This window comes from Antechinus flavipes, chromosome 1, assembly GCF_016432865.1.
Source record: "Antechinus flavipes isolate AdamAnt ecotype Samford, QLD, Australia chromosome 1, AdamAnt_v2, whole genome shotgun sequence".
NCBI classification, from domain to species: Eukaryota; Metazoa; Chordata; class Mammalia; order Dasyuromorphia; family Dasyuridae; genus Antechinus; species Antechinus flavipes.
Window position 1 is genome coordinate 13,220,385 of NC_067398.1, and position 13,895 is coordinate 13,234,279.

A 13,895-nucleotide genomic window follows, 5' to 3' on the forward strand; every position below is an offset into this window, starting at 1 on the left:
CGGGGCATCTCGGCGATGGCAGTACGGCCAATGGGCCCAAGGCAGGCTGACCCCCGACCCCGACCCCACGTACACGGGCTTTGGTCTCCGCCGTCCCCCTGGAAACGAGAAAGGAGCGCTCTCCCCGGCAGCCAAACCGGCCGCGAGGGAAACTATGTGTGGAATGCACAGAGTTTGGGTTTCCAGGTTTGGGGAAAAATTCAGCGGAATAGGGAGGGTCGAGAACAGCCAGTTCTAGGTACCGGTCGGCACGTGGGGGAGGAGGAGAAAGCCGGCCGCGTCTCCTCGGGGGAAAGAGATCCCCGAGAGGGACGTGCGGGGGCATCCCCTGCCAGACGGACGGCAAGTCTCCGGCCCTGGCAGCCCAGCGCCCTCAGAGGCAATCGATGAGCCTTTACGGAAATGCGCCAAAGTGACTGAAATGACCTCGGTCTTGAGGTCGCATCAAGGATCGTCCTTCCGGGCTTCTGAAAACGACCGGTCTCCTTTTCCCAAATGAGCACAGCGGGTCCATTCAATAGGAAACAGCAACAATCACACTAAGATCTCTAAAGTCTGGACCCGGGATTTGATCAGTACAAGGAATCCCAGGTGGGGAAAATCTCTTTACTGATGCTGATTGACACCAGTTCTAAAGCTCACAGCCCTGCGGGAAGAGTCAATGACTTGCCAAGAGTTACACAGCGAGGATGGGTCAGGGGTGAGACTCGAACCCGGGACAATCCTGCTTCTGAGGGAGGAGTCTCTGTCACACTCACCGGCCTAGAGAAAAGATGTAAAGCACTTTATGTTCACTAGGACCGACCTTGTGAAGGGAGTGTGAGGAGCACTATTATATCTCCATATAGATGGGTCTGGAGGAGCGAAACATGACCAGCAAGCGCTCTGGAGACAGGCTGCACTCCAGGGAGTTTCCCCTACAGGTCCTGCTAGCCTTGAGTCCCAGTCTGAAGGACTGTGGCTTTAGAGGCCATGGACCTGGGTTCGAGTGCCACCTCTATGAACAAGTCACTTGCACGACTCTGCTGTTGCTTATCAAGACTGGATTAAAGGGTCTCTCGGGCCCCTTCTAGCCCCACCTCTGGGACCCCAGAATCCCCTAGGGCAGAGACAAATTCTTGTCTGGTATACACAAAATACTTGGGTATAAAATAAAAATAAATGTGTGGATAAAATACAATACATATGGATACCTAACAAACCCAAAGAACTTAAAAAATGCGGACTCCTGGCATACACAAAGTATTCAATAAATGCTGACTCCTGGCATACACAAAGTAGTCAATAAATGCTGACTGACTCCCAGCCTATCCGAAGTCCTTTGTCATACTGACATCAGACATACCCAAAGTTTTTACTAAATGCTGACTTCCAGAATACCCAAAGTACTTATTAAATGCTGACTCCTGGCATACACAAAGTACTCAATAAATGCTGACTCCTAATCTATCCAAAGTCCTTTGTAATACTGACATCTGACATACCCAAAGTTCTTACTAAATGGTGATTCCCAGAATACCCAAAGTACTTAATAAATGTTGACTCTTAGCATACACAAAGTACTCAATAAATGCTGACTCCTAGCCTATCCAAAGTCCTTAGTAATGCTGAAACCTGAAACACCCAAAGTTCTTACTAAATGATGATTTCCAGAATACCTGAAGTACTTAATAAATGCTGACTCTTGACATATACAGAGTATTTAATAAATGCTGACTGGTTAATGGCCTGATTGATTTTGCCTCCATGGGGAGAGGTGCCGAGGGCCCACAAGATGGCGTAAAGTCAAAGTGGGAATTTCTATTTCCCCCATAAAAGAGGGGCTTCTTCTCTACTTGTCTCCAAACACAGGGCGGGAGGCAGCCTGTGATAAAGATGAAGAGATATTTGGGCTTCAGGGTTTCAAAATGGAAGAAAAGTTCCCAGACTCCCTCGCTGCCCTGTTTGACCTGGGCGAGGATGATGGGGGAAGGGGCCCGACATTCAGGACCACAAAGAAAGCCCCCGAGCCGGGCGGCTTCCAGCCCGCTGCGTTATGGGAGGTGAGCGTTTCTGAATTTAATTTGCCGGATCTGCTTTTATTCCGATGAGCCTGAAGAAAGCAATTACTGGACATTCTAGACTTCTTCCCGGTCTATTTCTGCTGCTCGCTTTGTTTCTCGGTGTAAGAAAATCGATAGGTAATAACCTCAAATATAATCAGGCCTGCCGGGGGACGGCCGGCTCGTCTTACTCCCGGGACGCCGACCGAGGCGCTGACCGGGATGGAAATTTTTCCTCGTGGAATTGGGTCAGACCCCGAAACATGGGGGTTTTCCCTGTGTTTTTTCCTCCTTCCTCTGGTCTCACTTCAAGGAGCGGAAGAAGGAGGTCCAGGGGTTCTTAAGCCGGGGGTCGGATGAGGAGGTTTTAAAAAGCCCCTGGATGAGTGGAGGCCGCCATTGCTGGTTTCCTTTGTGGCCCTGGGCATTTGTCGTCTGCAGGGGAACATCTCCTGAGAAGGGTTCTGTCCAAGGGGCCGGATGCACCGGCCAAAAGCCCTTCCACCCCGCGCAAGCCCCTAAGGATCGGGGCATTCATGGGAGCCTTCGAGGGCAGTGGCCTCAGGGCTACTGAGAGCGGCTGAGGCAGAGACCGGAACTGAGTCTGGCCCCTCAGACCCTCTTGTGGCAGCTAAGCCAGCCCCAAACAGCCCTGCTCGTTCTGCAGCCTGGCCACGGGCTCAGAAAAGGCTCAGGGAGGGGGAGGGCGGCTCGAGGACGGGGAGGGCGTCGTGGGGGGCTGGCTGATGAGGGGGGTGTCCCCGGGTGAGGAGGGACCACCCCTTCTTCCCAGGCACCCGGGCACAGAGCATTGCTGCGGGCACCTCCCGAGAGCAGACACAGCCCCTGCTTCTGCCCCCACCACTTGACACCCCCGGACACAGAGCCAGCTCGGGGCTCAGGCCCATTGTGAGTCCCCTTTGTGAGTCTCCCGCCCTGCCCACACGGCTGCCAGAGGCTGTGCCCGCACCCAAGGAGCACCTGGCACATGCCAGGAGGGCTGGGCAGTGAAGGAACCAGGCTCGGCTGCTTGTAACCTGGATGATCCTGGGCAGTGGCTGAACTCCTCTGGACCTCAGTCTGCTCATCATGAAATGGGGAAACCGCCTGCCCGAACTGTGGGCAGTGAGAGAAGGGGCGGTGTCCATCCCAACAACCAGAGGCGCCGCCGGGGTGGGAAGCAGGAGAAGGTGCTCCGGCCAGGCGGGCGAGTGACCCAGGGCACCAAAGGAGCGTTTGGCTGAAGCCTCTTCCTGACGCTGGAGCGGCGGCCGCGTCCTTCTCCCGCTCATTTTACAGATGAGGAAACTAAGGCAGAGGGCAGACACCTGCCCAGGGTCACACAGGGATAAAGCCTGACTCCAGGCTGGCACTCTGTCCCCCCGTATCACCCGGCTGCCTGAATTACTGAAGGACAATCAACAAGAATGACCACGAGCTCACAGAACCAGGGCCCCAGTTTTCAGCCCCTCCAGCCCCTTCATTTAACAGATAAAGCAACTGAGGCTTAGAAAGTAAAAGGGGCTCGTCTGAGTCCCACCGGAATGAGCAGCAGAGGCGGGATCCAAACTCAGGATCCAAGCTGCCCTCCTTCCCCCCCCGCTGCCACCTTCCCCTGCCCCCGTTGGTGGCAAAACGCTTGGATTCAAGGTTGATGGCCCGAGTCTTCTGCGTCTCTGGGGCCCCTTGATCGTGGCCACGTTCCTTCCGAGGAGAAGGGGGTCCCCTTGTCTGAAATGTCCCCTGCCCGGAGGCTGAGTCTCCCCCGGTCCAGACCCGGCGCGGACCCACGGAAGGGCTCTGTGGGGCAGCGTCCGGCGGGCTGCGCCTCTGCCGCGTGAGGAGGGAGGAAGAAGCCCCTGCCCCGGCCCTGGGGGATGCCGGCCCCAGTGCTCGGGGACATGGCCCTCAGGGACACGGCTCCAGGACGGGCCAGAGCACCGGGAAATCGCTTTCGAGCCAGAAAGGACCCGGAGCATCGGCTGTGTTTGGGAGGAAGCCGCGGCCTGGGGCCGGGCCTGCTCATCCCGGGCTTCTGGCCGGAGGCCCCGAGGGCTCCCATGAGTCTCCGGTGCAGGAGGCCCCAGCGCTGGAGGGATTCTTTAACCTCCCCCCCATATTTGCTAATATTTAGCAATGCTGATTTACTCTCCTTACAGAAAAAAAGAAATAAACTCAATTAAAGAAATAAACAAAATTAGGGAGAAGTGAGTTCTAAAGTCTCTAACAGTGGAAATCGTGCTCGTGTCCCAGGTCTGCGCGTGGTTCAGATGCACAAAGTGAGTCCAGCCATCTGGATGCTCCTCATCAACGCTCCCGGGGCCTCGCTGCACAGAGGGGGGACTGAAGGGGAGACAGGGGACGGACGTGGCAAAGCGGGACCAGCCGGGCAGCACCAGGCCTGAGTTTGAATCTCGGCTCTGCCTCTTACTCCCCGGGGGACTTTGGGCGAGCCCCTTTCGCTTCCCAGAGCCTCAGTTGCCTTATCTGTCAGATGAAGGGAGCGGGGTGGGTGGCTTTCACCCATCTCTTAATCCTCTCAGGCCCAAGCAGTAAAGAGAATGATTTGGAACCAGAGGATCCAAGTTCAAATCTCACCAATGGTGCTCATAACCCACGTAAATGAGAGCTACTCAGGCGAGCCTTTCCTGCCTCGGTTTATATTTCTGTGACATGAGAACGTTTTTCATATTTTAATAACTGTATTTTGGTACACTTGCTTTCCTTTATAATCCTGCGTTCTGAGTGGGGTCCGCAGGCCCCACCAGCCTGCCGAGGAGTTTAGAACACTAAAGAAATTAAGTCCAATGGATCCAACTCTCCCATTTCACAGATGTGGAAAAGAAGGCCCAGAAGAGTGACATGTCGGTCACAGAGCTAGGAAGTGTCAGAGCAGGACTTGAATCCAGTCCCTCTGACTCAGATCAAGTCCTTTTCACATTTTCACCACCCTTGGTTGCCTCATCGGGCCTGGAGTACACGGAAATTTTAGCAGCCCAAAAGCGGAGAATTCCTACCTGTGGGGCTTGTTCTCCCCATTGTCGTTCCCTACCCCAACATCACAGACTGGAAGGAACTCGGGGACCCCTGATCCCGGGGCTGGCGCTCTACCCACTGCACCACCCAGCTGTCCAGCCTCACCCACCCACCCCCACGGCTCGGAAATCACTTACCCCTCTGAAGTTCCAGCCTTTGGGGGAGGGAAACATGGAAAAGTTGTTCTGCCTTTGTCGCTTAGGCCTGGAGAGAAAAAGAGAGAAGAGGGTCACTGATGGTCCAGAGGCTCTGACAAGTCCCCGGGCCCAGCTGGAGCTCCTCCAAGGGAGGGGACCCGGGGCCAGGACACGGCGTAAGTTTTCTGCAGCTCGGCTCTAGAAAGCTAATCCTGCCCGGCTCCCTGTTCCCCACCTCTCCGGCTGGCCGGCTGCTTCTCTTCGTCTTTCTCTGTGTCTGTCTTTTCCTCCATCTCTCTTTCCCTTTCTGCTTTTCTCTTTCTTTCTTTCTTCTTCCTTCCTTCCTTCCTTCCTCTGACTCTCCCTTTGTGTGTTTATGTCTCTCTCCATCTCTTTCTGTGTCTCTGTTTCTGTCTCTCTCTCTGTGTGTGTCTTTCTCTCTGTCTCTCTTTCTCTCTTTCTTTTTTTGTCTCTCTGAATCTCTTTCTGCTTCTCTCTTTCTCCCTCTCTCTGAAAGATGACTTTTCTCTCCCTCGCAAGAAGCCAAGCCAGTACCTCGCAGGAGCCCGGTTCACGATAACGAGCCGGCTGGAGACAGAGCGGGCGCGATGGGCTCCCGATCTCTGCCCTCTGTCTCCTTCTCTCTCCGCGTCTCTGTCCCTCACACACACCACGCTCTATTCCCCAGTGCCCCAACCACCTGATGTTTACTCCTTGCAGCTCAGCCCCAGCCTCTCCTCTGGCAGCCTGGCCACCTTCTGCCCGCCGGGGCCGCAGGGAAGCCGGGAGAGTGGCCCTATTTAGGCCGTGTGTATATACACATACAACACACACACGATGATACAACATGCATGCGTGTGATATCATGTGTAATGTGTATATTTTATGCTGAGCCAGGCAGTACATGTAAAGAATATTATATATACAATAAATATATAAAATATAAAGAAAAACTATATTTTCTAAGAGTTTATAATAACAGATTTAGACAAGGCTTCAATAATAATGAACAAAAATAAGAGCTACCCTCCCTATAGTGTTGTAAGATTTGCAAAGCGCTTTAACTCATCTGAGCCCCACAACAACTCTAGGAAATAGGTGCTACTGTGATTATTACTCCCATTTAACAGATGAAGAAACTGAGGCAGACCCTGTGATTTGCCTTGAGCCACACAGCCAGGAAGTATCTGACTCCAGGAAAGCACATATATTCCCAAAGCCACTTGCTGGGTGACGGGGTATTTTTCTTACTTTATCTCATCTGCTCACGGGATCATGTATCTGAAGCTGGAGCTTGGAGACCATCATTTATTAACCCGAGTCCCAGGGAATTACACTGATTTGTGCAGAGCCCCATGGGGAGTAAGTGGCAGAACCCAGATTTGACTACAGACCCTCTGAGTGCCGATCCAGCGTTCTTTGCCTCTCTACAAGTTTCCTCGCAGAGTCACGAGGACACAATCACTAGAGGCATCATTATCCCCCTTTAAACCAGATGAAGAAACTGAGGGTCCAAGAGATTAAGTGAGTGTTCGAGGCTGGATTTGAAGGCAATACTTAATTCTTGAGTGTTCTGATCACTGCCCCGTACTGCCTCTTCAGAATGAACAAAAGCAACGGTCTTTGGTAAGGTGACAAAAGTATGGTTCGTGGGGAGAATGAGACTAAGTCTTTCATTTATTTCCTGGTAACTGAGTAAAGGGCAGGATTCTCGTGTGCATTTTCTCTTGCTCTGTTGACTCTGTCTTATCACAAACACATCCACTTTCCGAATCCCCAAATCTATCCCGGTGACATTTCAAGGCAAGTAAGGAACTTACGAAGGATGTGCTAAACTTAACGTCACAGACTTACAGGTGAGAGGAGTTCCACTGAAAATAAAACAAGATCAATATATCTAGGATAAGAGTGGAGCGAAGGAAAAACTCTCCAAATCAAATTTGGGCAAAAATTTGGGATCTAACACATAGAGACGTGCAGCAGAAATGTGTAAGACCGAAAGCCATCCCCTAATAAAGAAACGGTCAAATGTATACTTATGTTGTATTTAATTTCTACTTTAACATATTTAACATGTATTGGTCAACCTGCCATCTGGAGGAGGGGGTGGGGAGGAGGAAGGGAAAAATTGGAATAAAAGGTTTGGTAATCGTCAATGCTGAAAAATTACCCATGCATATATCTTGTAAATTAAAAAGCTATAATTAAAAAAAAAAGGAAAAAAATAAAGAAATGGTCAAAGGAGATGAATCCTTGAAAACAAGAATTGCGAGCCGATAACAACCACATGAAAGAATGCTCCAGATCACTAATAATAAGATAAATGAACATCAAAACAACCCTGAGGTTTTTCCCTCACGCTCAACAAATTGTCCAAGATTGACCAAAGATGAAAAATAGTCACTGTTGGAGGGACTGTGGAAAGACAGGCTCACTGATGCATTGTTGGTGAAGCTGACTCCTTCTGGAAAGCCACTAAAATGTCCATAGATCTACAGATCCTCCTGCTAAACACATATCCCAAAGATGACTATGTTAACCAAGCCTTCGTAAAAACTAATATTTACAGCAGAATTTTCTCTGGCTACAAAAACCTAGAACAAAGCCCGGTGATTGGGAAATAGCTGAACAAATCAGGACAAGTAAATGGAATGAGACATCTCCGTGCTGAAAAGCTGATGAAGCAATAGAAAGGTTCATGGCAACAGATGCAGAGGGAAGTAAGCCGGGTCAGGAAGACAATAGACATTAAGGGCTACAACGGAAATGGAAAAGGAAGATTACCACCAAACAACTGAAAACAAATGTTGCAAAATTACAAAGTACAAGCTTGACCCCAAAAGAGATCTGGGGAAAGACTGCCTTTTCCCCATTCCTTTGCAGAAGTGGAGATGGGGAATGAGGGAGGAGTTGCCTGGGAGAGTAAGACATTGCATCCCCCGTCACCTATTTTTGACCTTGTTTGTTTTCCTCTTTTTCTTTTTAGTTCTTTATAATAAAGTATTCCTCTCTGGGAAGGGAAGAGAAGGAATACAGGAGGAAAATTCAGCTATGTAGTATCAAAAAAAAAAATCCCAGAGAAATATATTTTTAAAAAGAAAAATTTTTCCCTCCCTTTTTTCTTTGAAAGCACGGAGTATTCCGAATGTGGAACACGGTCACACTTGGTCAATGTGTTTGTCAGTTTAATTAGACTGCTTTCTGTGGAACATTTCCCCATTTGAGTACTTCAGGAAGGTACACAGGAACTTTGTATCCTAAAAAGCTGCCTATAAATTATAAACGAAAACCCCGAGAAATCCCCACTGAAATTGGCTCAGGCCGGTGTTTGGGGAAAGACGGAGCTCCCCCGACCTGACCGCGGGCTAAAGGTTTCTTCCTTGCTTAGCAGGTCAATAAATTTATCAGGGCCCTGGACTCGAAGCGACGTTAGGGCCATTCTGCGGACAAAGGATTAATCACGTCAGCCTGTTATCAGCCCATAACTCTTGGCAACTTCAAATTATTCCATGCCCCGAGACCAGAGGCTGGGAAAACAGAGACGGAGAAATCTCATTACTGTTTTCAACATTCTCTCCCTATCTCCAGCCTTCCGATCCAATTGTCCACGCTAGCCTGTGTTGAGTCAGTACCCCCGGTATGGATTCTTAATGGACTCCCATTGATCTTTTTTCTCCCCATGAGTATTCTTTCTGAGGACGTACCAGTTGGTAAAAGTCATGCTAAGAGTCCTTAGGTTAATTAATGGTTTATAAACACTCCTGACACAGGTAGCTATGACTGACATCTGACAAGAGCTGTCAAGAAGTGTCCGTTCTAAAATGATTTTCTTCTTCCTCCTAAACTCAGGATGAGAGACAGTTCGGCGTGATGGATGAAAAGCTGGCCTGGAGAACCTGGCTTTGAGCCCTGTCTGAGGCTGGCTGTGAGACCCTCCTCGAGCCATTTAACTACTAATCAATTCTCTAAGACTATAAGGAGGTGTTATTTTGCTTTGTTTTTAATTTTTACTTCCTCCTCCCTCAATTAATAAGCATTTCATTTTTCCTCCTTCCCATGAGCCAATTGAAGAAAACAGCAAAAGCCAGAGTCCCTGCGGGGCCACACGAGACTCATTCTGCATCCCGAGTCCGGCACCTCTCTGATGGGGGGTTAGGAGGTGGGGGGAGCTACTCGCTTCCTCATTCGGTCCCTGAAATAACGATTGGTCCCTGCATCGATCAATGGAGTCTTGTAGGAGATTTTAATAAGTATCCTCCTCCCTCTCCCTCTGCGCAGGAGGAAGCCAGACAGCAGGTCTTCTGAAAAACACAGAATGTTTGCAAATGGCAGAGCAAAAGGCCACTCAAAAGGGAGCACGTCGACAATCATTTTCATCCTATGAGAAACCCTATTAACATGATCTCCAACTTCCTCCACTACACACAAATCAGCAGAGAAAAAGCAGGATGACCTGTTTTGTTTTGTTTTTTTTAATTTCCAAGATACAGGATTTTTAAAAATTATTTTTAGGAGATTTAAAATACTGTTTCTGGTAATGCTCCGTGACTGTGACCCAGACACCACCGTAATCTCTGGAATCAACATGGGGGTGGGTGTATGGGCCACAGAGAGATGCACGGCGGGTGTGAAGGGACTGTGGCTTATTGCCATGGAGGAAGCAGCGTTAGAAACACATGGTTGAAAAGGAAGGGGGTCCATGGGGATCGAGGGTGAGAGACACAGCTGGAAAGCATGAGCCATGATGGTGTTAGGTGGAGGAGGGGAGGGGGAGGAGGAGGAGGGGACCAAGAAAGGGGAGAGGGAAAGAGGAGAGAGATGGAGAGAGACAGAGAGACAGGGAGGGGAGAAAGAAAGGGAGAGAAGGAGAGGGAAAGGCCGAAGGTCAGCCTTTCCTTGGACAAGAAGATCTATAGATGAGTTGTGATTTAAGCCACTGTCATTAATACCCACAGAAATGAGACGGCAGGCCCACTCAAGTGCTGAAAAAAAGGCTGTTTGATGCAGTGAAAAGGGGTCGCAAGTCACTCAACCTGTTTGTCTCAGTTTCCTCACCTGTAAAATGGAAAGACTGGACTCTGTGACCACTAAAATCCCTTCTAGTTCTAAAGCTATGATCCGTAAGTATAATTAATTCTAGTTAGTAATGCCAGCAAGCCAAGCCTTTAAAAATGCCCCATGTGCTCTTCACAGCAACTCTGGGAGTGGGACGCTATTCTAATCTCCATTTTACAGGTGAGGAAACTGAGGCACGGGTGAAGTGACTTGCTTAGGATCCCACAGCTAGGACGGATCCGATCTTCCCACCTCCAGGCCCGGTGCTCTGTGCACTCCCTGGATCACTGAATTATTGGATGGACGTCTTGAGGGAACTAAGTGAATTCTCTAATGTAGATGCAGGTGCAGAAAATACAAGTTCTGTTCATCCCGATGATAATCACGCTCATTTTTGTAGTGTTTCACACATCATCATTGAATGTTTCAAGTTGAGAGAAGCCTTAGAGACCCCAGAGTCCAACTCGGACCCTCATTCTAAGTCAGGAGTCACAGGGCTCATCGGTGGCAGGGCCAGGATTGACGAAGGCCTCCCAACTTCTCGAGTTCCGCTATCCCACCGGGAAGCATGTTGGGAAGACCCTTTTCTCCAGCTAGGAAAGGACCCTACAGGCAACTTCCAAAATGGCTCCTGAGGGAGGACTGATGGGACGCACCGATGGCCGCTTCTGCTGCCAGGAGGCTTCCGGCGCTAACACTGGGGCGGCCCGGCTGCTCCCCTCCCCTTCCCTCTCCACCATTTACCATGACTTTCTTCCTCAGACACGACTTGGAGTACGGTTACAGAAACGCACCGCGTGACTTCCTTGTAAGAATCCGGGCATCTCCAGCTCCTGGGAAGCCGAAGGTCACCTGGTGACCCCCTCAGCCATTCTCCTCGCACTTGGACCCCGTGATCTGGCCCATAACTAGCTGAAGACCAAAGTCAGATCTAGAACCCAATTTCCCAGCTCCCCACGGGGAACTCACTCTCTCTACATAGTGCTCTATGTCTCACTAATTCTTAAGATTCAAAAAGGTGGGCTGCCATATTGGAGAGAGCCGTTTCCTAAACAGGCTTTTATCTGGTTCAAAGGGACCTTGAAAGTCATTCAGTCCAATGTCTTTTCTTGAACAAACTGAGGCCCAGGAAGGTGAAATAAGAGCTACCATTTCTACGGCACTTTAGGGTGGATAAATATCTCAATCAATTCCCTTCACGATCCTATTAGACCATCATTAGCCCTATTTTACAGAGCAGGAAACTGAGGCAGGCTGAGGTCAGGGTCACTAACCTGGTAAATTTTTAAGGCAAGATTTGAATTCAGATTTTATTCATTCCAGATCTAGAGCTCTAGTGACAAAGGCTAAGCCAAGTTCACAGAGATTGGAAAATGACCCCAGGGAGATTCAAAGATTTGATTCCTGATCCAGAGTGATCCAGAGCTCTCCCAATCGCTCCATGCTGTCACCAGGAAGAAGGAAAATGCCCAGTTTCTTTCTCTATTGAGGAGAAAATACTAACAGGATTGACCCAGGAATCTTAAATAGAAGTAGATGTGGTCACCGGCCAGCTGGCCGGAGAGCTTGTTCACGGTCGCTGGCCAGACCGGCCCTTGGACAGGTGACCCAGCGTTTCTTGCTGGGCTGGGAGGACGTCCAGCTGGAAAGATCGGGCCCGCGGAGGGCTTCGGCTGCCCTGCTAGGAACACGGTCCTGTGACAGAACTGATGTAGGGAACTCCCAGGTGAGGAAATTCCCTCCACTAAGGCAGGCCGACACTTTCCCCGGGCCCACGGACTTAGAGTGTCGTCCAAAACTGAGAACTTAAGGGCTTGGCCCAGGACCACACGGCCGGGATGAGGCAGAGGCCCAAGACATGCATTTATTTGCCAGCTATGAGACCCTGGGCTCGGAGAGCTGGAAGGAGCCTGGGAGGCTTTCTAAATTAAGACCCTCATTCTACAGATGATGAACTAAGGATAAGAAAAAGCGCTTGGCTCGAGTCACTCAGATCTTCGGAGGCAAATCTGGGTCTGAACCCAGGCCCTGACTCCCAATTGGTGGCTTTTTTCTGCCGTCCCCCAAGTCTGTGTCTTACCCCAGTAACTAGGGAAGCTGCCCTGACTAGTACTAGTAGTTAGCTACCAATGCCCGGCCCATCCCCACTGGGGCAGCCCAAGGGGTACCTTTGCCAACCACTGCAATTCGGGTTTTTTGAGGGGAAAGTGATTTGCAAGAGTCCCACTAATAAGTGTCTGAGGCTAAATCTGAATCCGGGCCCTCCGGACTCCAGGCACCTGCTGCCCCAGTTCCAGAGAAGGGCGGGATCTTCGTCCCCAGAGGGAGCAGCCACACCCAGGAAAGCCGGCTTGCAGATGTCCGAGAACACGTGGCAGGACCGGTTGGCTCTCCAAAGGTCTCAAAGTCTGGCCCTGGCGCTTATTTCAAACGGATTCCGCTTTAACTCTCAGCCCGGGGAGGCTTCCTTCCTGCAGCCCCCTCGGACTCCCGCGCTCCGGGCTTTCTCTGTGAGGGGGCCTCCTGCACGCGCCTCCTCCCAGAGGCACTGACGAGGGAGGGAGGCCCCCCTGGGCTGAGGGAGGGGAGGGCTCCCCTGGGCGGGGGAGCTTTGGACCACTAGGGCCCCGGCATGGGGAAGATGCCCAAGACACAAGCCTGATGACTGACTGAGACAGAGCGGGCCCACATGCCAGGAAAACGGGATTCAGATCCTGCCACGCGCACACTGTGGTGACTAGGACTGGAGAGCCATAACGGATGTCGCTCCCCGGCTTTTAGGGATCACAGTGAGGAGGAGCTCTCCCGGACAAGGGCACGGGGCCGGACACTTCCCCGGGATAATCTAGGGTTTGTAGATGTTGTCTCACAAGAAGGGCAAAGAATTGGGCTCCAGGCCCGATCCTGGCCCGGGCCTCCGCAGGCAAAGGAGGGGTGACCTGCACCGGTGGAGAGCATTTCCTCATCTGGGACTCCTTGACCTGCCTTCTTGGAGGCTCCGCTTTCCTTCCCATCCAATGGAAAGAGCCCAGACTGGCAGCCGGAGGACCCCAGTTCAAAAGCTGCCTTCCGCGGCTGCTGGGAAGCCGGGGGCAAGCCGCTGAATTCTCTAGAACTCACTTTCCTCTTCTGGGAAATGAGAGAATTGGACGAGGCGACCTCGAAGGTCCCGCCCAGCGCTGGACTCTGACTAAAGGAATTAGCCGGGCATCTCTTCCGCCTCAATCAAAGCTTTTCCTGCCAGCCGAGCGCTAGTGATAACGAGAGCCCTTCCTCCCGAGAGCTCCCGGCCGCGCTCGCTCCGAGGCCGCCCTAAGGTTGGCAAGGCGCTCCACAAATATCACCTCATTTGACCTCCGCCACAGCCAACAAGGTCCGTTCTACTCCTGTCCGCTTTTTACAGACGAGGAAACTGAGGCGGACGGGGGAAAACAACTTGCCCGGTGTCACAGAGACTGGATTTGAACTCGGCACTTCCTCCCGAAGCCAAACACGGAACGCCGAGGCCGGAGTTCCATCCCCCGCCCGCCCGACGGCCTCCACCATATGCCTGAGAAATGACAAAAACAAAGGCACCTCGATGCCTCGGGCGAGCACAGGCCGGTCTGGACGCCCCGCCGTTCCT

General features: G+C 51.2%; 1 protein-coding gene across 1 annotated transcript in view; it reads right to left on the reverse strand.

Moving 5' to 3' along the window:
* Window positions 1-13,895, reverse strand: part of ARHGEF3 (Rho guanine nucleotide exchange factor 3) — a 220,129-nt gene that overhangs the window by 167,053 nt on the left and 39,181 nt on the right. The window contains 1 exon segment of the mRNA XM_051979161.1: window positions 5,216-5,282. Coding sequence (XP_051835121.1) covers window positions 5,216-5,282 — 67 coding nt within the window.